Source organism: Pezoporus flaviventris, unplaced genomic scaffold, assembly GCF_033815535.1.
Source record: "Pezoporus flaviventris isolate CSIRO_AGI_PZ_B2104156 unplaced genomic scaffold, CSIRO_AGI_Pfla_v1 ptg000036l, whole genome shotgun sequence".
Classification (NCBI taxonomy): domain Eukaryota; kingdom Metazoa; phylum Chordata; class Aves; order Psittaciformes; family Psittacidae; genus Pezoporus; species Pezoporus flaviventris.
Window position 1 is genome coordinate 25,170,121 of NW_026892584.1, and position 24,553 is coordinate 25,194,673.

At 35.9% G+C, this 24,553-nt stretch overlaps 1 protein-coding gene and 1 long non-coding RNA gene across 2 annotated transcripts in view; both read left to right on the top strand.

Annotated features, from left to right (window-relative positions):
* Positions 1-24,553, top strand: part of LOC133274399 (uncharacterized) — a 733,952-nt gene that overhangs the window by 438,753 nt on the left and 270,646 nt on the right. The gene's annotated exons all lie outside the window — the stretch shown is intronic.
* Positions 11,505-24,553, top strand: part of TTC6 (tetratricopeptide repeat domain 6) — a 158,708-nt gene continuing 145,659 nt past the window's right edge. Inside the window, 7 exon segments of the mRNA XM_061464231.1 lie at positions 11,505-11,539; positions 13,776-13,920; positions 17,130-17,243; positions 19,411-19,468; positions 19,603-19,838; positions 22,575-22,712; positions 22,918-23,088. Coding sequence (XP_061320215.1) covers positions 11,505-11,539; positions 13,776-13,920; positions 17,130-17,243; positions 19,411-19,468; positions 19,603-19,838; positions 22,575-22,712; positions 22,918-23,088 — 897 coding nt within the window.

A 24,553-nucleotide genomic window follows, 5' to 3' on the forward strand; every position in this document is an offset into this window, starting at 1 on the left:
TTAGAAGCTGTTGGAGGAAATAAGAATCCAACTGCAAATAAGTGCTGAAAGTTCTGCTGACAGAAATAATTCAGAACAATTCTGCTTACCTGTGGCTTCAGTTATGTTTTTTGACAAATGGTTGATAAATCTAAAAATTATCCTTAACAAAAATGCTAACAATAGGTTTTTAAGTAGTTGTTGGGTGGCAGATTGCGATTTGATCTCTTTAATAGATGTGTGAACTTTTAGTTAATTTTAGTATATTTTTCCTTAGGTCTGTGTCTATGAGAAGTCTCCCTGTTCATGATAAATTCAATATCAAGGTGTCTCCAGCAATCAAGCAATATCATAGCTGCAGCATCCCTTGTTAGATTTTGAAAAGTTTGCAAAACTGAGGGATGGAATTCCAAAAGAAACTTCTGCTCTCACATTGGTCAGTGGAATATGGAGCTGCTGGTCTGAAATTTTCCCGTCTAGCAGGACTTCTTCTGAGGACAAGGATACTGAATTATTAAAAGGAGCTGAGACAGTGGATTCTCAAGATGCAATTCTACAAATAGAACTAGTTGACTCAATAAAACCTGTTCTTGAAGATGCAACAGTTAGTATTGAAGATTTAGAAAAAGAAGACAGCTGACTGAGCTAATAGAAAAGGAGGAGCATCCTTCAACTTCTCACTGCTGCAGGTGTGGAACAATACAAATAGTTAGGCAAGTTAAAGTCAGCTATGGGTGACTTGGAAAAAATAAGTTTAATGCCAAGTTTTACTTCTATCAAGCATATTGGTAGTGTGTGATTGTCTGAGTTCTGCAACGGGTGAAGAATAGAAGCAGGAGAGCTGATAACTAGTTGACCACTGCCACCTTTTGCCTTTGTATAACAGCATGATCCACAAGAATGAAGATGCATGCTCTTAATAAACTGTTTATTTACTTACCCTAGTGTTCTCCAAGCACTGTAATTTTTCTCTAGAGACCCGAGATCCTTATTCAGGATACAACACTCCTAAATGGAGTTGGATATAAGAAAGACAAAAAGGACAGAACATCTTTTGCTTCAAGTTTTGCTGCTGACAGAACTGATATGTTTTCAATTTCTGCAAAAGCATGGCAAGAAAATGAAAAGTAATGCTGTGGTTGTTTTGGCACAACAATTTGCAAAAGTTTCCTCTTTATAATGAAACCATCATTTGACACTAAGTTCTTACACAATAATACTAATTTTCTATACATGTGTATTTTTTCAACACTTTTAAATTCCCTTTATAGTGATACAAACCTGCCATTACTTCTGCCCAACACCTTGCACAACTAGAAAGAAATAGCCAAAATGGCTGAAAAAAACAGAAATGAAAAAAGCACTTTTAAAGTTTTTATGTTTTAAATGTGGAAGATGTGAAAGCTTTCAAAAGCATTCTTTAAGCAATGGTATAGTTCTGTATGTTTGTGAAACCTGGATAAAGAAGTAATGTGTTGTATTATCGGTGTGGTATTTTTATTGTCATTTACCATCTATATTACACACATTTATTCATAACCAGGTTGGGATCCCAAAGTGCTTCATCCTGTGTATAACACTGTAAGCAGAAGATGTCCTTCTTTCCTTAATTACCACCTCAGCTGTAAACACAGCACTTCTTATTTGGAGAAACAATCCTCAGCAGCTGCTTTGGGGTTCATGATCCTTGTACTAGAGTGCTTAATAATGCAAGGCTGAACCGGATCTTTTCTGTTGATAATGCTCTGTGGAAGTAGAACACCTTTAATTTGCCAGTGTTCCTGAAAATAATCCTAACAGGCATGTTTAAATAATATAAATAGCATTTCTTTTGATAAAGAAAGCTCAGTTGGTTGGAATACTTGGAAATGTGCAGAGGGATGAAACAATGAAGAGCAAAACAACTTCAGTTCATGTTGGTTTCTGCATTCCTTTCATCTGACAGCCACAATAAATTTTAAAGAGTCTTACAGTGTGTCCTGCAGTGAGAGCCACCCTTCACCTTTTACTCTATTTCTAGATTTTTCCTTTCCCCAGACATATGTTGGCTTAGGGTGATATTTCCTTTTATAACACCATTTCTGTAAATGCTTCTCTTGGGGATTTTTTTTTTTTTTTTTTTTTAGTGGGACATAAGTACCTACTTTTTGGACCTGCAAACTGTGCATATTGCCTTCCAAACTTCACAGATCATCTGACCAGAAAGTTGACTTCAGCAATTATCTTCTTTTTTTATTCACCCCAAAATTTAGAAACAGATTGTCAAGAATCTGAAAGGCTAAAAACTCTATACCCTGGCAAGGTGCTTCATTGACCAATGGGCCAATATCAAATGTCTAAATTGCTTGCCATTGCCATCACATATTTTAATGAAAACATTATTAACTTTGAAAGAAACAGTTTATAGACCAAAATTTGAGAATTGCTCTTGTGGCAGAACAGTCTCAGATTTGTATCAGTAACTGACCATTAAGTGTGTTATATGCATAATGAACTTATGTGAAATAGCCTATTTCATTGATACTATATGCCTGTCAAGTGGCTTTTGTTAGGAATTGTATTTTATATAGGAAATATAACAGCATAGTTTGAAAATCTGATCCCTTTTTCACAGGGACAGGTTAATGATTTCTTACTTTGAAATATAAGAATTCTGACTTCTAGAAATAGTTCAGGTAACTATTTTAAAGAAATCATGAAACATGGTATTATCCCAGCTGGTTAATCTTTTGTGTTGAATATTCTGTTAGTGTGGATGCTGATTCTTCCTATGTATAAGTACATGATGCTTTTAAATAAGTGACATTAGTGCAATTTTTCAGATTTTTAGGTTAAAAAAAGTTTGTCAGCCTAGGAATTTCCTTAAAAAATAATAATTTCAGTGCAAAATTTTTCTCATTTCCTATGTACTATTGTTAGCACATTTGAGAAGTTCCTTCCATAATATAAATAAGTTATTTACTTGTTTTATTTATAGGCTATAAGTTTAGTACCACTACTGCTTAATGCTTACTGGGATAAGCATTTGATTTACCTATCCCAAGACAGAATTTCTGCTTCTTTTGATGACCTGAATTTTATAAACAAATGGAGCAAAACCAAGGCAGGTAAGCATCTACCAAAGTGTAACTTAATAGTTATTTTTTCGTAATGTTCTTTCTCTAGTTGCCTTTGGCCCTAGTTCTGCAAATGTTTTTGTATGTAGTTAATTTTACATCAGTTGTTTTATCCATATCATAGAAAGATTACAAAGGAGACATGAATCTTCAAATGCTTGGGTCAGTTGGATTTTTGAAGCAAAAATAAGTAGTGTATTTTTCAAAAATGCAAAAAAAAAAAAAAAAGAAAAATGATGGATGGATGGAAATTGTATTCATTAATTTAATGGGGAAAGCTGACAATAATCCTGTAATAGAGACAGTTTGCTGTTGTGCTTCAGTTAGCACTGTTCTGCCATACTCTTTAAACTTGGAAGGAGGGGCTCGGGAATGAAAGATACCCCCTGATTGACAGATCAGGCCTTACAGGTAAAGGAAAGTGACTCCCCTCTGCCAGGTTGTGATGCTGCATCTCCAATACTTTGTCTAGTTTTGGAACCCCTTGTATGAAAGAGACAAGCTGGAGAGAGTCCATTAGAATGCTATTAAGATGGTCAGGGGTCTGGAACCTAAGCTGTACGAAGAAAGGCTGGGCGAGATGAATTACTTAACCCAGAGTAGGTGATGCTAAGAGGAGAATCTGTTCTCAGCTACTTAATGGGTGGTGACAGAAAGACAGAGACAGACTCTTCTGAGAGATGCACAGCAAAACAGGAGGCAGTGCTCAAGGGTCGCAACAAGGAAAACTTTAAAGGAAACTTTAAAGGAAACTTTAACTGTACATGGACTTGGAAGACACCCTCCCTCCCCTTCTTCCTCTACTCCTATTTTTTTTTTTTTGTTGTTGTTGAGCATAAAGTTATATGTTATGGAATATCCCTTTGACCTACTAATGTCAGCTTCCCTGGCCATATCCCATCCCAACTTCTTGCCTGCTCACCTGGGAGAAGGTAGAGTGGAGGGGGAAGGAAGCCTTGATACTGTGCAAACATTGTTCAGCAACTGCTAAAACCGTGTTGTGTAATAAAAACTGGTTTAGCTGTAAATCCAAAATACAGCGCCATGTATAGACAGTTGTAAAGAAAATTACCTGTTTCCTGACCAAACCCAATACAGTTTGGGCCTATTTTAACTACATCTCCTTATATTTGTTTGCAATCAACAAGACTACACTGAATAGCTTGATGGGCCATTTCTGCAGAACTCCACATAGAACAAAGATTTTTAGTATCTGTGAATCCAGCAAAAGCTATGAATGTACAGCTGCATGGGCTCCGTGATTGAGCACATACCTATAGCGCTAAACTTCTGAGTTGTTGCTCACACTAAAACAGGACTTCCTGACCTTTTGTATAATCTATGGTTCTCTATTTGCAACCTGTGTTAATTACAGGAGATGACTTTTTGTTTTGGGCTGCTAAATAGTGCTTTTTGTGTTTTGGGTTGTTGTTTCAGATACATACCTGTCAATGGCTGAAATTTACAGGAAACAAGGTAATAATACATTGGCAATCATCAGTTACAGCTCTGCAATAAAATGCAGCCTTATAGATGATGATGTTTATTTTAGGAGAGCTGAGTTGTACTTTGAGGAAAATCAGTTCTTGTTGGCAATGGATGTTTATGTGAAAGTAAGTTCAATTTTTCGTATTGTTACAATAGTGTAATAATTTTGTGCAACTTTAGTAAAAGTAAACTGTATTTGTATGTATCTGGTAAGTAGCTTGGAGAACAGGAGTCTTTTCAAATAAAGGACATTTTTAAAAAATCAGTGCTATATAAATAAATATGTAAATAATTTCTGTTATTCCTGCCAGCTAATTCCACAAATTATTGAACGTCTACAAATTATCAGCCACAAATAATCTTGCATCACTACTTTTTTATTTCACATTAGTTAATGGAAATTACAATAGACATTAAAGGACAAAGGAATAAAAAAGAGTATCTGAGAATAAAAGAATATATGATTTTTATGCTTGGTTAGGAATTTTAATCAATAGAAATAGTAAAAATAAGGAATAACATAATGTACTTTTTTTTTTCTTTTATTATAGTGTTTTCAGTATAACGTGAAAAGAACAGATGCACTTATGAAACATGGAATACATTGACTTGACTATTCTGTTTTGACTTCGGCTGTTTGAGATTTTACAGCTGTGATCAAGGAAGACATCAGCAATACTCAAGCAAGGTAGAATATATGGTTTGACAAAAGTATTTGAATTTTAAGTGGATTATTAAAATAATATGTGAAAGACTGAATATGCATTAAACAATAATAAAGCAATTGCATTTGAAAGGGTTTCTAACAGAAATAGAATAAGAATTCTTGGCCATGATATTTATTGAGGAATTGTTACGTTGCCTTACTGACTTTGGATTAGTCCCTAGACCTTGATTTAGCTAAGCACAGAACCATGTGCTCAGATCGCACTGGAGTAATGCAAATATAGAGTCAGTTGGACTTAGGGATGTGCATATGTGCTTTTCTCTAAAGAGCTGGATTTAAATACATGCTCAAAGTGAAGAATGTCCTTAAAGTTTACATAGTTACATTACATGCCTAATTTCCATTGGTTGCCTTGACACTTCTAGTCTTAGCATTATGCTGAATTGTTTTCTGCAAAAAAATTGAAGTATGAATGAGAAGCATCTTTATGTTATAATGACTATTTTGAGGTTTGACTTACAGACTGAAAAAAAAAAATATTTCCCTACTAGAAAATGCGACTTCTTTTTAATATCATTCTTGCAAAGATTCACGTTCTTTTTATACACTCTTCTGGATTAATGAAAATAGATGTAAAATAAAAGCAGATATTCAATACAAGATTACAGCACCTGAAATTAGGGGTCAGTTTGCTGTATCCATAGGACGTAGGTGTCTGAGCAGCCATTATTACTGAGTACTCCAATCAGTACAGTCACTAGACTTTATTAGACTGAATATAGACTCTTCCGTAAAGTCTGGATTGCTGTTTAGCTAAACAGCCAGTAAGTGTATATTTTTGAATTAACTGAATTGCTCTCATCTCCTTGGATTATACTGAGTAGATCTTTATCATCTGTAATGGAAAGTCAGACACCTAACATATGTTGGAGTAATTTACAAGTAGACACCTAAGTTCTGATGTTTTATTTTGGAACTGATTCCCATCCAAACTGAATAGAAATGACTAGGAGAGAATTCCCCTATGTGTATCTTCCACCTGTATGCTCATTTCCTTCATCACAGGAAGCAACAGACTCATTTAAAGCTTGCTTATGACATTAGGTTCCTGTGCTACTAAGGTAATTTACAGATGCTGCTTAAAACTCTGAAATAAAATCTTCAAGCAACATAAAGCTGCATTTGGCCTTCCAAAATCCACTAGTTCATTGAGGCTTACATGCTGATGTATGGGTTATGTGAATAGTCCTAGTGAGTATAATTAGTGTCAGTGCTTTGTGTTTGTGTAGAGTCAAGCATGTGATTTAAATTCTTGAGGAACTGACTTTACTGTCTTAGACTGAAAAAGGAGTAGTATATATTTTGCATGATAATTCTGCAGAGAATTTGGATAAGACCTACTTAATAAGTAAAAGTTATCTTTAGTAATAAGAAAATGTTGTATATATATTATGTTTTGCATTGACAAAATAACTTTACAGCCATTGCTGTCTATTAATTTTTTTTCACCCATGCTTGTCGTTTATCTTGTTTAAATATATTGCTGATTTTTTTTCCTGAATTAGAGGGAAGAATAGTGTAAAATAGTAGGATCTCATTTTGCAAACTTGTGTGTTTGAAAGAAATATTGAAGAACAGAACTGGTATTTTCAGAAAGCTTTAATAGTAATGAGGGCAGTTTAATATTTCTCTTTTACATCAGATTTTTACATCTGCTGCAATAGACTATGGAACCTAGAGAGAGTTTCATTCAACTGTGATGTCCAAAGCTGAGACAAGATTCTATTATATTAAACTTGTTTTTGCAAGTGCAGGGATCTGCCTATATGGTATAGATTACTGGACTTTGTTTCTTCAGACTTGTTTTATTAAATTCAAAAATAAAATTGAATGTTTATTATATTTTCCAACATTTTTCCTAAGTAATTACTTCAAGGTTTCATGACAAAAACAATGGAAGAACTCCTGATATTAAGTTGACATAACCTGTTAATATTATAAATAATAGTCTATGACTTCACACTACAGCTTCATTCTGTAGGTATAATTTTTTAAGGGAAATTATAATTAAAAAGAAACTTTTCAAAGAAACTTTTCTTTCTTATTAGGCCATATTGAGGAAGAACATATGCTAAGCAGCAGCACTAAAGAAATGCAATACAACACTTGGCAGCTGCAGTTCATCTAGACCCTTCTTGTTGGCTAGCATTCTGCTACAGAGGTTTCATACTAAGACAGATTGATCCAAAAGGAGCTGTGCAGGACTTCAGTGTTTCTGGTATTACTTGTTTATTTTAATGATGTGTATGCTTACCATTAAAAAGAGGAATGACCTTTTGCCAGTGATTGCTATACTGCAATGTAACACAGATATTTCATTTTACAAATATTGAAATGTATGGCTGTAATTTAATGTTTGGTAATAACTTGTTCCTTTTCGTTTCTCATAGAATCATAGAATGGTTAGAGTTGGAAGGGACCTTAAAGATCACGTTGCAACTCCCTTGCCACAGCAGGGACATCTTCCCCTAGTCCAGGTTTCTCAAAGCCCCATCCAACCTGGCGTTAAAACACTTCCAAGGATGGGGCATCCACAACTTCTGTGGAACTTCTTCTTTTATTAAGTTTGCTATTAAACATTGACTCTTGCTGCTGTTGTTTCTCTTCAGTTATTTTGCCTCTGCTTCCTAAGCTTTTCTGCTTCACTTTTAACAATTTGAGTGGGTGTAACAGAATTATAAATATGTCTTGAAGGTTAAACAACTTCTGTTATGATCTGTCATGTTATTGTTTGACTATGATATTTTATAAAAGTCTAAGAAAACCAAAGTAAAAAATAATGTGCAAATAAGTTGCATGGAGTAACTGAAATATATGTGAATATCTGAACATTGGTTTTTATTCTCCCTCTTCCACAGTCCTCATCAATGACACTCAGCAAAACTTCTGTTCTTCGTCGTGGGATTGTCTACTCAGAACAGTGTCAATGGTCACTGGCAATCTGTGACTTTGAAAGTGTTGTAGCTTTGGACAGGTGATTGGACTTACAAATTTTTAATAGATGCCGTTTATATTCTGATTACCTGTGGGCATGAAGGTACTAATAAAGAAAAATAGAGTCAGAACTGTTATTCTGCAAATAGACTGGAATTAAACCACACAAACCCATAATGTTTTCTTTTAGTATCTTTTGTCTCACTTACTACAGTCTGAGTATAATAAAAATAATTCTTAATGTATTTCAAAATTAAATTTTATTTTGCCTTACATGTCATCTTGGAAAAGAAATTTTTCGGTTTTAGCATACAAAGGATGAAGCTGAAGTTCTAATTAAAGTTGACTACCCATGCCATAATAATTTCATGTCTTCTTGGAGGGAATCTGTACACAATGCAGGTAAAAAGTCAAGCTTTTTTTTTTTGTTTTCTTTTGTTTTTTCTCCCTGAAAAGAAATGGCACAGTGATTTCTTTAGCAAAAATTAGCAAGTGTTGTCCTTGAAAAAAGAAGGCTGTTTGTGGCCCTTGATAGTTGGTGACTGGAGCTGGTATGATTTATCAGAATTGCATTTCTTCCTACCACTTAAAAATGCTTCAGAAATAGATTATATCTGTAGCAGTGATGCCATGCAAGTAGCCTTAAAATATGCCACAAGCATCCCATACCAGTTAGCTGCTTTAATTACCTTACTTTAAAAGTGCTGAGTTCTCATTCAGCCTCAGTCAACCTCAACAGTCCTGTTTTGAGCAAAGGCTTCCATTCCAATCTATGGCAGGCCTAAAGATCCCTCAGCTCTTCCTTTGTCTTGGTTGTGCTATAGGCAGTCTTGAATTTTGCAAGAGTGGGCTGCACAAAATGTTGCAGATCTTGGAAACACAGCTCTTCCTAGCATCTAGCCAAGTGAAATGACAGAAAATAAAGGAGCAGGCTAGATGGAAAATGTGTAAGCTCTGTCAGTCTTTTAAAACTTCAGTGTCTTTTTAGTGTTGAAAAATTCAGTATTTCTCTGTGTATTCAAGTATATACAAAATTATCAGCTAGCTCTTTCTAGCCCAGCTTCCATGCAGAGACGTCATCATTTCTTCAAAATTCACATTTGGACTGCTGTTTTTGGTGATCAGAAAGCCTCCAGTGTCCAGCCAAACATCACAAGCTACTGAAATTATGTCTTTAATCAGCTATCTCTTCTGCTGGCAATTAAAATTCTGTAGCTCAGTGTGATAACAAAATAGATGTGTGGAAAATGTCATAAAGCAGATGAAGCCTGTATAAGTTGTGGTTAAAACAGTGACATATTTCATGCAATAACAAAAGGAAAAAAAATCTGGTTTCAGCTCTGTCACCTTTGCTTACCTAAATATTGGTTTGATACTGCTGGTGCATCTCAATCGATGCCATGAATCTATTCAACAGTTTACTAATGTCAACAAAATAGATCCTCTCAATGTGAAGGCCTACGTATGCAGAGCGCAAGCGTATCATAAGTAATACATTCCATTTGCTTCTGTTTGTCACTTAAAGTAGCTTTATTTATATTTATGGTTGTATTTTAATACCTGTGCCTTGGTGTTATGCAGATGTCAGAACCTGCTTATAGCTGTAGTTTCAAATAGTCCTCAATACCATAATAGAATCACATACATTGCAATTGTGAAATATTGTTGGCATGTAAATGCAATGACAAAAATATTTCAAGTGTCATTTTTATATTTTCTATATCTGTGTACACATAATCTGAGCTGTAATTTTTTTTTAAATATATTTTCTAACTATTTAAAAAATTGTATTATTTAAAAGTCTCCTCCACCCAGTTTTGAAGTACAATGTTTTCTAAACAGAATTTTCTTGAGAATACTAATTTTTCAGGAAATTCAAATTTTCAGTATTTTAATTTCATGTAAACCAGCATGTATTCTACTTCTGCAGAGGATTTGAGAATATTTTCTGTTAGCATTTGTTTTTCTGTGACGCTCTCAGGATGTCCTGGGTTCAGCAGTAGCAGTCATGTTTTTCCTTTGTGGTAGCTGGTGCAGTGCTGTGTTTTGACTTCCAGCCTGAGAACAGTGTTGGTGAAGCCGATGTTTTCGGTTGTTGCTAAGTGATGTTTACCCTGACCAAGGACTTTGTGAGGCTCATGCTCTGCCAGGGAGGAGGGGAAGCTGTGAGGAAGCAGAGACGGGGCTCCTGACCACATACCACAGCACATCATGGCCGGGGTGGGGGGTAACTGGGAGTTAGCCGGAAGGACACGGGATTCCGGGTGGAGCTCGTTTTCTTGGCCGGTGGTATCGTATTCTCTTCCCTTGTTATTTTCTCTTATCATTGTTTTAACTGATAGTAGCGGTGGTGATTTGTTGCTGGACTGTTCTTGTCTCAACCCGTAGGAGTTGCACTCTCTCGATCCTCCTCCCCGTTCCTCCGGGAGCGGGGAAGGGGAGAGCCCCGGTGCGGGGGGGGGACACACGGACCTCGATTGTTGTCAGCTCAGCACCACTCACTGGGAGTGAGTGAACAAGTTACCTGACTGGGTTTAAACCACGACACAGGAGTACCAGGAATGGAGTTTTCAGTGTGACCTGATTTCTGTAGATTTCATTTGCAGAAACCAAACAACTATCTCATAGTGCTTAGTTTGTTTTCAAAATGTTTTGATAAGTTGCTTGCGCTGTTCATTTTCTTCCACAGCTAAAGGAAATGGCTTCTAACTTAGAGTCCATTTTTGTGGATTGACGTTATTATTTTTTTTTGGCAGTGTGTGAACTTGTGCCTGATAGTCTATACTGGAGGCCGTCCACTAATGATCAGGTTGATTTGTAGGGTTGTTCTTTGTTTGGGTATTTTGTTTTTTGGCTTTTTATTTATTTATTTTTAAAATTTCAATGTAAAGCAGTAAAATAAAAATAAACAGTAAACAGACACATTGCATCAATGCTGTTCTTTAATGAGAGTTTGAGTTAGCAGCTATCCCAACTGGATGAATCAATCTTTGGAATCTTTACTCTAATGACCTCCTTTCTCCTCAGCATCTGAAGTACACTGAATGGGACCACATGCACAGGCACCTGAAAAATAAATGCAAAGTCATTACAGCAGTGAAGATTTATCAGGACATACTTGCATGACCTAATCTCATTCCCAAAAGTCCGAAGTTTTCTTTAGATTCTGGAAAAGTAAAGAAACTGTCTCGAGTTTGGACCTGCCTTGAGGAAGAGTATGGAAATAGGTAGGGTAAATGTTTCAGACCTTTATCAAAAGCATGTCGAGCTCCTTTACAGAGGCCGCATGTGCCTTGTGAGTTGCTACCATGAGGACATTGCACCCTTCAGAACCACATTTACAGTAACAAGAATTGTGTCTGCAAATTGTATTCGTATTGGCAATTAAATTGCTGTTTTTTTCTTTATGAATTACAGATACATAATTTTTCAAATGCTTTGAAGGATATAAACTGAACCATTCATCTTTATCCAAATAAATCATAACTTTGCATATTAAGGTAGGGAAGCAATTACTTGAGAACTTCACAGAGGTCTCACTTTAAGAAAAATAATGATTTGGAATGCTGTTGGTGGGTACTCTTGTATTGTTTGAAACCTGCTCTGAATGGGTTTAAAAAACTGTAGTATTTTCATCGTGCTTTTAAACCTGAAGAACTTCATCTGTATAATGCCACACAACTACTGTAATTGTTATCATGGAGGAAGGAATCATATTTCACATACAGGATTCTGCTCTTTGAGGCACATATATTTTCTGGGGGAAAGGAAGTAAATAGCCATGACAAAAAAGCAAGTCTGAACTTTTAAAAATACAATAATTTTCAATGTTTTGCCCGAGTGGATGGGTCCGTCACTGTTTTGTCTGCAGAATCCACATAATGCAAAGAATGTGAAGGACTGAGTTCAGGGCAGTTTAGATTTGAACTATTCTTCCTCATCTTCAGCTCCGTTAGTAGTGACTTTTACCAAAGTAAAAATAAGTTACTAGATAAAGCTGTTTCCTTCCCTGAAAAGGTGTAAGAACTAAGGAGGAAATGCTAGGATATTATTCATCATCTGTATTAGGAGAATTAGTTACTCTGTTCCAGTCAATAGCACTGTATTTTTCCAATTTTAAGAGTGGGTTTGCTCATCTTGTCTCTCAGAATGTGGCTAGCATGACCTCTTATACTGATGCTGATACCAGAAAAGGCAAAAAAGTGTCCTTGAAAACAGAATGTATCTATCAGCTCTCAGTCTGTAGTGGATTTTAGAAATAGTATAAAGATTACTGTTGCAGTTCTTGAGATTTTAAAGATTACTGTATGTGGAATACAAAGAAAAGGAATTTTTTAACTCCTAAAGTTTGAAGAGAGGTAAGCATATAACTCCTTGGTACTGTGATGTGAGAGAAAAAATTAAAAACTGGACAGCTATTTTTGGTTAAAAAACAGAAAAAAAAGCAAGAAAAAACTTCGAATGTTTCTTATTGGAAGGCATTAATTTTCCTTTTTATCTCTTTATACTAGTGAAAGCTTATTTCACTAGCATTTGCACTTTGAAAGAAATGCCTGGAAATAGTTTTACTGATTACATTCAGCAAATATTCCATTACAGGAGACAGTATTTAATGGAATTGAAGAAATACCAGCTGGCAAATTTATGAATTCATCAACTTGCAGAAATGCATGAAAGTAACATCAATTTCCATCCATTTTCCTAGATAGTTGCGAACCATGGCAATTTTTTTACAAGGACTTGTGGAAAAAAAAAAAGTTCAGGCATGCAAATAGGTTAGTTACCATGGATCAGCTAAAATATAGGAACTTATTATCTAGAGTATTTTTCTGCATGTCTGAAGCCTTTGAAATGTAACAATGCTATACACTTTTGCCTGTGTTGTCACCTGTGATTTCAGAATTTCCTTTATCTTTTGAATTCTGTTTTTTTATTTCTTACTTTCAATATCGGTAATTTCTGCTTTAAAGGAATATTGAGTAAGTTTTCTGTTCTGTACTTATGTACAGTCTTTTCTAACAAAATATCACATATCTTTAGAACTGAACCTTCCCAGTGCACTTGAACTGTAAAGATGTTGCAGTATAGTAGTTCCTTGTTATGTGCTGGGCATAAAATGTTTGTGTTCAGTGTGTCCTGTAGCTCTTGGTGAATCCATGTGAATAGCCATACTGTATGAGATTAATTTCCTGTCTCTTGTAGTAACCAAGAGTGGATACACAGAGCACAATAATATAAAACTAAAGCAGACGTATGGTGATACTTCCACAGAGCAAAGCCTTCTTAGTTGTGGGGAAACGAACGTAAATATTTGCAGATGTTTAGCAATCAAACTGTGCTTATTGATAAATAACTTCATCTTCAAACTTTTGCAGAAATTTAGTTTGCATTTGTTGTCTTATGGATGTTAAAACAAGCTTTGATACTCCAGATGTTTTAATAGCATTTTAAAGTATCATTTAAAAGTATTTTATACCGGAAAACATATGATGTAAAAGAAATTATTGTTTTTCATGATGGTTTCTTTCCAGAACCCTTTGCATCTCAGCATATTCAGCAAGCACTGAAAATCACAAGAAGGCCATAGAGTGCTTATTGGAAGCTACTGCTACTCAACTTGAGCCTCCAATGTTTATTGTGTTAGGAGAAATACAAATGAAAGCCAAGCAAACTGAGGTTAGAAAAGTTTATATATATATGCCAAGCAAGACAATGTTTTTCTTTCTGTTTTATTTTAGTATTTTATGAAATGTGCTTGTATATAAATACAACTTCAGAGAATCTAATTGATTAAATTATAAGATCTGAGTAAGAATTTTCAACAACAGCAGCTTGCATCAAAAGAATGACCAACAGGTCAAAGAAGGTGATCTTGCCCCTTTGCTCTCGTGAGACCTCACTTGGAGTATTGTGTGCAGTTCTGGTGTCCTCAACATAAGATGGACATAGAACTGTTGGAGCAAGTCCAGAGGAGGGCCACGAGGGTGATAAGGGGGCTAGAGCACTTCCCATATGAAGACAGGCCGATCAAGTTGGGGCTGTTCAGCCTGGAGGAGAGAAGGCTGCATGGAGACCTCATGGCAGCCTTCCAGTATCTGAAGGAGGCCTACAAGGATGTGGGAGAGGGACTCTGAATCAGGGACTGTAGTGATAGGACAAGGGGTAATGGGTTCAAACTTAAACAGGGGAAGTTTAGGTTAGATATAAGGAAGAAATTCTTTACTGTGAGGGTGGTGAAACACTGGCACACGTTGCTCAAGGAAGTTGTGAATGCTCCATCCCTGGCAGTGCTCAAGGCCAGGTTGGATGGAGTCTTGAGTGAAACGGTTTAGTGTGAGGTGTCCCTGCCCATGGCAGGGGGGTTGGAACTAGATGATCTTAAGGTCCTTTCCAACCCTAACTATTCTATGATTCCATGATTTTATGATTTGAGCTAATCAATTAAAAGGTACAGTTACGTAGATTGAGATCCATTATATATCATAATTTTGCTTCTTTTGAAATAAAATAATACAGAAGTATGCCTAGCATTTTTGTCTAATAAAGTGCAGTACAAAAGTTTGATTCTAGTTTGTGATTGTATAGTTACAGGTATTTTCTGAACTTCATGACTATTAATATGTCATAAAGCAGTATGTACCTGTGGGCACTGGTATTTCAAACTGGTACCTCTAAACAAATACTTCATCTTGAAAGACCCACTTAAGAAAAAAATGCTATTATTCTTTTACCTAAATATCAGTATAAATGAACTGTACATTATTTCTAGATCCTGTACATTAGCTACTTTGTCATATATAAACAAACCTCAGAAATGTTTCTGGTTTTCTAATCAGTTATTAATATGAACCATTCAGAGATCAGGAAAGTGTCTAACTCCAGCAACATCAAGGAACAATAGATTAATAGTTTTACCATGATGTTCGAAAGAAAGACTAAGAAAAAGCCATTTTCAATAATTCAAAATGTCTAGCAAACCTTGCAGGTTTTCAGTTAAGTGCTTTATAACTACTAATACTCTCTGTTTTGCAGGATGCTGAGATAAGTTTTAAAAAAGCTATGAAGCTCCTGAAGACCTCAGCAAAAAAACTGCCTAATACGTTTGAGGCTGCAGAAATGTATTATCATCTCACAGGTCTGTGCTACATGGAACAAAAAAGGTTATTAAGGGTGGTATTAATTATGTAGACTATATTAGCCTTTAATTCAACTGCTGTCAAAATTGTCAGAAATATCTAATACAGTAATACATGACAATTGCAAAAGGTTACTTTCTGTGTTAATGTACATTTGATATTACAGCTGTAGATCCTGGAAAAGCCTGTGACTTTGTAAACTAATGTACAATGTAGAGGAAGCAACTATCTGGATGGATTTTAAAGGAGTTGCAATCTAGCCATATTAATCCATTATCCATTCCAAGAAACAACTTCAGTATTTCAGCTCTTACAGACAGAAGACCATGTGATTGGTTAAAAATTTTAAGTCTCACTGCAGAAATGAGATGAATTAAATGAATTAGATTGTGCCTCCATGAAGTTATGATTACATTAGTTGTTAACTAATTGCTAAACATTACAAAATTTTAAATAGCAGTAGATGGATGAAAGTAGTAAGAAACAATGCAGGTAGATGGTGGGTTCCAGCTGCAACAATAGGTCACACCTAGCTGTGCAAAAGAATCAGTTAGGCTGTGGTTTCAGCTGAACAAACAGACCATATTTAACCCAGGTAATGTTTCATCCTTTTAGGCCTGTGATGCTTTTAGTATGGCTATCAGACTACATTCAAGTTACCCTGATGCTTGTTATCCGCGAGGGCTGTGTAGAATGCATCTTGGACCAGCTAAGTGCATCCAAGACTTCAAACACTTGCTTATTGTCCATCACACTTCCAGGTAATATAAAGATTCATGGTTGTGTGAGGCATTTTGGATGGGCTCAAAGACTGTCATGTTTTGCATTTATGGGTGTATTGTCTTGTAATCTGCTATCAAGCACAAGGCAAACATTAAATAAATTACAACAAGCTTTGTAAGATGTATGGTTTTATAAACTTGTAATTTCTGTCTTCTGCTTAACCTTTGTTTTATAATGCTAAGTAAATCTATTTTTTGAGCATGTCATCATTCTGTCTTCATCTCTACAGGCATATATGAGTTTTGCTGCTTACTATGGAAGTAAAGGTAGATACTCTAAGGCAATTCTGAATTGCAGTGAGGTGATCAAAATTCTTCCTAACAGTGTGCAAGCGTATTTTTACCGAGGAACTTTAAAGTGTCAAAATAAGGCAGGACTGTCTTTTATTGTTGTACTTTGAAATTCTCCCTTAAAGCTTGGCACTTTTAAATGGTGAAATAATGGTAAAAGTATTGCTGATAGAAACCAGGAATTCCCCTTGATAATGATACTTTCCATTCCCCACTGAAGCTTCTTTCTGATTGTTCTGTGTAACTGAAAATGCTTGATGGGTTAGAGAAGCTACTGAGCACCTTTCTGGTTATTCTCTTCTTAAATTCCACAGAATAAATTCTTAGACAGAAGTACCAAAACTCCACAAAAGATATGTTTTATGTTAGGTAAAGATAAAATGTAAGCTAGTAAAATTAAAGATTGATTAGATATTGTAGTATATGGATATGATGTGATAAAACCCTAAGAATGTTTGCCTAGACTTTGCACAAACAGAGCTTCTGAAGTGCTCCCACTGTAGTAAGAAATGTGGTAAGTAGTCCATAGATGTCATAGTGAAATGGTTGAATGCCTTCCACTGCTCATGAAGAATCAAAATGTAAACCTATGAAATAAAATTTTACAATAGGCTATTATTTGAGGAAGAATATGTAGTGCTATGAACTCTGTGGTTCAGTGGTTTTTTATTTTCAGACATTTAAAGCTGCAGTTGAAGACCTTTCAAAAACTATTGACCTCAACGAAATCTGTGTTTTGGCATATTATAACAGAGCTGTCTGTTATCATCAAATAAAGGACTTCAGAGAGGTATGGTATTACTTTTTTATCAACATTACATGAACACTTGGTTGTTCATATTAGCTACTAACCTGTTATTAGCAATTAGTCAGAATTTCTGACCTCTTGCAATGTCTTTGTGAATGGTTGTGCTCTTCAGAAAATTGTTTTTAATAATGGCTTTTTGATCTCTATTATCATACACTTGATATCCTTTTGAAAATAAAATAACTCTATCCAGAAGCAGACTACATCAAAACAGGAATTTGGACCACATAGAAGCCTTATTCACAACCCTGTTTTTCTGGATGTATTTTATACTTCTGTCAACTTACCTGTGAGCTATGTCTGAGTGTTTCTGATTTCTACTTTTATTATAAAGTAAGGGCACAATAGGGCACACTAAGGCACTGTGCATCTTCAGACTTGGGAACACAGTGATGCTGAACTGTCTTTTTGATGAGGCCTATTTTGTGAGACAATGCTAGTTCATAAGTATTTCAGCTCGAATGTCTCAAGTCAAATCAACCTTGTGCAAAGGCAATTTGTTCTTCGAGGTTAATTGGCAAAGAAGGATGCAGATGGGTAAATAAAATAGGTGATTACAGTAGCTGAAAGCAGAAGTTTAAGGTGTGAAAATATTAGTTCCTTCATAAATAAGGTATTGTAAAAGTTGGTTTCACTCTTCAGAAAAGCCACTTAAAGTTCAAAGAAAGTTGCAGAAAAAAGGTAGTACAGAAAAAAATTAGTAAATCTAACAGGAATGGGATTCTTAAAGCTGTTTGTAATACCTAACTTAGTTTAGAAGTGACAAAGAAGAGAACTTAAGTGGCTAGTATATGGAATACTACAGTCAAGGACATTTTTATCGTATTAGCTCTAAACTGTCCAGTTATTTGTAAATATAATATCCGAGTTTATTCTTCAGATGAAAAAAAAAGAAAAAGATTTGTTCTAGAACTTCTTCAGATCAAGCATTGTTGAAATACTCTTAGTTTTGCTAAATTTGAAAAGTGAGGCTTCTTCAGTCTACCTGGTCATGTCACTATTTGCTCTTTTACAGAATTTACACTCAAATTTAGTTAATACAAGTAGAGCTTAGATTTTTCAAGCACAATAAATTATATTTGAAGATACTGAATTTTTAAAAAAGGGTTTTACTTTGACATTAATTTATATAAATTGGAAGAAATAAGATATGCATTAATATCTTAGTCTATTTATCGTAGTGGCACTTGAAGTTAATAGCTCCTATTTCATACAAGTATCACCTATGATGAAAAGTAAATCTTAATAGCTATATAATATTAGTCTAATCTATTTTGTTCTGCAGTTACTCAGCCTTCTACCATTGCTTAACCTTGTTGCTGCTGAGGCAGTGTGGAGGTGGACACATTCAGGACTGCAGCATTAAAACTTCCTGTGTACTATGTAGTTAAGGCATAACCAGCTCCATCTTTCACAGTGTCCAGATGATGTAGAACTTGCACAGGAATGGTGAATCCTGATTCTAAGAACTGAAGATATGATTTTTTTGTGCCCATGTCTTTACTCATCCGTCAAAGGAGTCACTAGTAACTCTATAGCTCACCTGTGTAACTCATTTTAAGATGCCTTTGGAATCTATCCTGCAGTCTCTAACAACATGACTACCTATCAACAGGGTTGGAATGAAGCCCTAATTTGTATTTGCAACAAGTGTGCTTTTAAAAACCTTCAGGTAGCTTATATTCAAACACTATCAGTATCAACTTGGTAAAACAATTTTTGTACTTTGACATGTTAAAGTTTATGCTTTGTATGAAGATACTTACTAACGTTCATTGACTTTTCAGGTATTTAATCTTTTTTAGACCTACTCAGTATACCTCAGTTGCATATTTAAGGATGGAGTTCCACATTTGTCTTACTCTTAGAGTAGAATGGTCTATGCTCAGAACTTTGAATATTATCTCTTTTTACTCCATATATTTAGCATGGTTTGGATATGTTAATGAATTGGTGTGTGAAAAAGCAGAGAGAAGGCTTGTATTAGAAGTAAATTATTTATGGTTGAAACATCTATGCCTGAAGAGACTACCAAAAACAATGTTTGGTAATGACATTTGGACAGCATGAATGATTCGGGTAAAGTATCTCTGAGTACAACTGTTGAGAAGATGAAATCTTGGCCTACTTTTGCTGTTTTCTTCCTCAGGCCAAGGAATTCAAACTGCAAGGTCTTACACTGATAACTTTCACTGTTATAGCTATTAGTGAGCTCATACAGAATGCAAACTTAAGGAAAAGATATCCTTTTCAGTCAGAATTAAACTACTTTTGAGTGGCGTGGTACTTGCTGATCATGCATAAATTGAGAATTTTATTTACAAATTTTTTTTTTAAACAGCAAACATCAATGTCTCTATTTTTAGTCTTCATGAGTTTGAAGAAGCTGTGACATCATTTGACCAGGTTCTCAAATTAGACCCTGTTTTTGTGGATGCCTATGTTGGAAGAGGAAATTAGTACATGGAAAAAGGGGATGAGGCTGGTTGTAAACAAGCACAGAAAGATTTCTTGAGAGCAGTTCACCTGAATCCAAAGTGCATAAAAGCTAGAATTTTCTTATGATACAACTTGCAGGTAATACACCATAATTCATTGTCAATGCTTTTTTAAAATAACAAACAAATCAACAACCTTATATGCATACACATACATAAAATAATTGTAACAAACATAAAATAATCTATGTAATTTAGACAAGCCTTATGGCATCTTTTATTCTAAGTAAATTAATAAACCATTATTTTCTTTTCACTTTTGTGCCCGGTCTTGGAGTTCTGCTCTCGAATAATGGATTATCAAGTAACCTTACACTCGTTTGATTTGCAGATACTGTTCTCTGTCATGGTTTAAAACCAGTCAGGCAGCTTGTTCACTTACTCCCTTCCTTCTTGGCTTCCCCCATTCCTGGAGGGATAGGAAGGAGAATCAAAAGAATGCAACTCCCAGGTGTTGAGATAAGAACAGTTTAGTAACTGAGGTATAACACAAACCACTACTGCTACCACCAATAATAACAATGATAAAGGAAATAACAAGGGAAAAGAATATATCACCTCAGCACCAGCCGACTGATAACTCGCCCCCCCATCCCAACCAAGCACCGACCGATACCACCTCCAACCCTGCAGTGTACCAGCCCTTCCGGGTAACTCTCAGTTACATCCTGGGCATGACGTGCTGTGGTATGGAATAGCTCTTTGGTCAGTTTGGGTCAGGTGTCCTGTCTCTGCTTCCTCCTGGCTTTCCCTCCTCCCTGGCAGAGCATGAGGCTCAGAAAGTCCTTGGTCAGACTAAAACATCGGTGTTATCAGCTCTGTTCCCAGGCCAAAAGTCAAAACACAGCGCTGCACCAGCTACTAAGAAGGAGAAAAAAATGACTGCTACTGCTAAACCCAGGGCAGTTCTCTGATAAAATAACATGAGGAACTGGGGTATTTTGTGTGTATGAGTAAAAAGCAGCCAAAGTGTTGATAAGTCTGTGTAAAACAAAATCTTATATGTCCAAATTATCCAAACTGTTACGAACGGATTTTAGCTGATTTGCTGGAGGCCTTATAGTTAATTATCTCTGAAAACTACTTACCCACATAGAAAATAAACAGCTGAATCAGGAAAGGGATTTCTGATGTGACTTGACAGTTTTTGTCTGTGTCTAATTTCTGTCCTTTAGTTACTGTGCTTTATTATATCCAGTTGTGTGAAATGTCTTGAATTGTCATGAATTTTGTTACAAATTATTTTTTTGCCAATGTAAACAAGAGACTAATGCTTGTTAGCCTGTGTCATGTAGTCTTGCATAGGTGTCATGCCCATTACCTTTTACAGCTTTGCCAATTCATTTGAATTCTAACTAATGATTTCGCAATGCTTTTGGGAAGTATTGTGCAAGAGGAAAAACCTTGAATTGACTACATTGGTGAGTAGGTAAGAATAAGATGTAGGTAGGAATTAGACATCTTAGGTGCAGGATGCAACCCAGAAAGTTCACATAGTGGTACATGCTTAATTTCTGAGAGGTCTAAACCTCAGTAGACACCTTTTCTTAAACCTTGTTGTACCTACTGGGGCTTAAACCTAGACACGTGAAGTATTTTGATGTGGGGTACTAGGTGAATTGCTTTTCACATTTTCTCAATTAATATATATATTAAGAAAATGTTTAAATTTTGCCTGGGGTCCCAAGTGGCCTACTTGCCCCGAATTAAGCACTTTTTTGACTGTGCTAAGTCCTCATAAGGTACAGTATACCCAAGTTCCATTTGACTATTCAGGGAAGGTACTTCAGCTGAACTTCCTGGTTTAATTTTATTGCTATATGAAGTCAAATATATAGGTCTTCAGATCACAAGCTCATATATAGCCCATGAAGAGCTGAATCTTGTGAGGGACATGAAGGTCAACAAGAAAGGCTTCTGCAAGTACAAAATGAAAATTAGGGACATGTGGACCTGATGCTGAATGTGACTAGGGATGCAGTGATACAGAACATGCAGAGATACTCAATGCCTTCTTCACCTTGGTCTTTATGGGTAAGATTGTCTTTCAGGAATCCCAAATCCCTGTGGCCAGTGGAAAAGTCCAGAGCAAGGAAGACTTAGCCTTTGTGGATATGAGGCTAGGGAACACTTAAACAAAGTGAACATACATAAATCCATGGGACATAACGGAATACACCTGCAAGTGTTGAGGAACTAGTCAACATTACTGTGAGGCCACTCTCAATTACCTTTGAAAGGTCATAGCAATTGATAGAGATTCCTGAAGAAAGAAAGAAAGTAAATGTCACTCTTATCTTTCAGAATGGCAAGAAGTAGGATGTGGGAAACTGTAAGAAGGTCAGCCTATTAACTCATGAAGGATGAAGGTGATTTAGAGTAGTTTGCATGAGTTTGTGAAGGAAAAATCTTGCTTAATGAACCTGATAACCAACCTTCCTACCTCCCTCCCTCCCTCCCTCCCTTTAATTCTACATGGTTCTGGGCAACCTGCTCCAGCTGACCCTGCTTTGAGCAGGGGTTGGCCTAGACGGTCTCCAGAGATCCCTTCCAAACTCAACCATTTGATGATTCTGTGATGTAGGATAGGTAATACTTGCAGTTAAAGCAGTCATGACAGATTAATTACATATTGCACAGTTAACAAAATATGAAAAAATAACAAGATATTTGTTTTTTTTTCATTTGTTATTCAGTCAACTAAGTTTGTAAATGTAAGTGTACTTCCATTCTCTGCTGTAGTTTAAGTGGGACCCTTAGTAAGTCTGGCTTTTCTTATGTTTCTTATTGTGGCTTCATTGCAATTCATTTTAAGCCCTTGGAAAGCTTCAGAGAGCATGGAGCCAATTTACAGTTGCCATTTGCATTGATCGAAAATGCCATGCTGCATATGCTGGATGAGTTTCAGTCTGTCTTCAAAGGGGTGAAACTTTTACTGCATTTCAAGATACAGGTACTGCAGTAAAGGTAGATGTTAGCTTAAATCAACCTGTTGCTGTGAAGCCAGCCAATACTGTACATTAATAGTTGCCAATTAGGATTAGAAGGTGCAATTATTATCTTTTTTTAAAAGTAAATTTATTTTTGAAAGCCAGAATAAATTACTATAGAAGTGTAAATTTTCCCTGAGTAAAAGGTCATCTACATTTCCCTTTCAGCTCACTACCACTGCTTCACTGCTAACAAATAGGGGTGTCATCAAACAGTTAATGGGATATCTGTCCTGTGCCATGAAGGACTATCAACAAGCAATTTCTGCTGACCCAAACTATGCATTAGCCTATTTCAATGCAGCAAATATCTACTTCAATAATCAACATTTTTCACAAGTATGTCTACAGTCTGTCTTTATACTGTCTTCAGAATTTTTTTTCTTAAATAAATACTGATGGTACGAAGCTGTCTTTAAGTATAATTAATATGAAGCTTTCTTACTTTCAATTTCATAGTTCTCATGAATTAAATTGAAATAACTAATAATAAAAAATTATCCTAGTACTATGTATTTTATCATTGGCATGAATGAACTGAGATTCATGACAGACATGGTACACATCACAAAAGTTTGTAAATAATTGAGATGCCAAAATCCCACTGATGTTCAGTAACTTCCCACCAGCCTAACTCCCATACATTAAATAATTTGTCCAGGTTTACTATAGCATCATGACAAGGAGAATGAAAAGAATCTCCTGCTGATGAACTGGAATCAAGAAGTCAGATTTTCCTCCTATTATCACAGTAACGTGAGTTTTAAATCACCTAATTTTACTTAATTATGGTGGGTATCTTCAGATAGAGAAGATACTGAAATTCTCTTGTGAGAGAATTTGAAATCTGCTTGAAGACAAGGACCATTTATTTTAATCCATGTAGGGAAGCCCCTGCAATGATTTCTTCTTTTGTCTTCTAGTCACATTTCCTGGGCATAGGCTCAGGCTTTTATTTGATTAGAGCTTTGCAGTCCAGCACCTGTGGAAACCCAGAACCAGTATGAATGTTTCAGCACATTTCGTCTAGTGGAATTAATTTTCTCCTAAAGTTGCACCTGTAAACACTTCAGCTTGCAGTTCATTTATTAAGGAATCCATCACATATAGTACAGGATTGGCATACAATTTTAAAACTAGCTTCTACTTCATACAGCGCCAGAAATAGATCATGTAAGAAAATATTTAATACTCATACATGTTTCTCTGTTAATTTTTTTGTTGCTCTTATGCATTTGTTAGACCAGAAATTCCTTAGGAATGCATGGTCAGTGCCCTACATATGGCTTCTTCTGTGATCTCTTATCCACCTGGTATCATTCTTCCATGACCGGCCTTGCGTAGGCTGTTCTTCCTCTTTACTATGTTTCCATGACTCCTTATAGTCCCAAAGAGGCTGTCTAATAGTGGGGAAATTTGCTGTTGCATTATAAACATGTTAATTCAAATTGGCCTTAGTGTATAGCTTATTTATTCCTGCTATAAGTACACTTTAGGATAAACAGCAGAAAGGAAGGAATAACCCCACAAGGGATTACTGAAAAAAATCCCAAGTGATGCACAGAACAATTGTTCACCACCTGCTGACCGATACCTAACCCTTCCCTGAGCAGTGATTGGCCCTTCTGACCAACTCCCCACAGTTTATATACTGAGCATCATCTTCTGTGGTATGGAATAGCCCTTTGGCAAAGTAGGGTCAGCTGCCCTGACTGTGCTCCCTCCTGGCTTTTTGTGCCCCTCCTCACTGGCAGAGCATGAGACTGAAAAAATCCTTGATCAGGGTAAGCACTACTTAGCTACA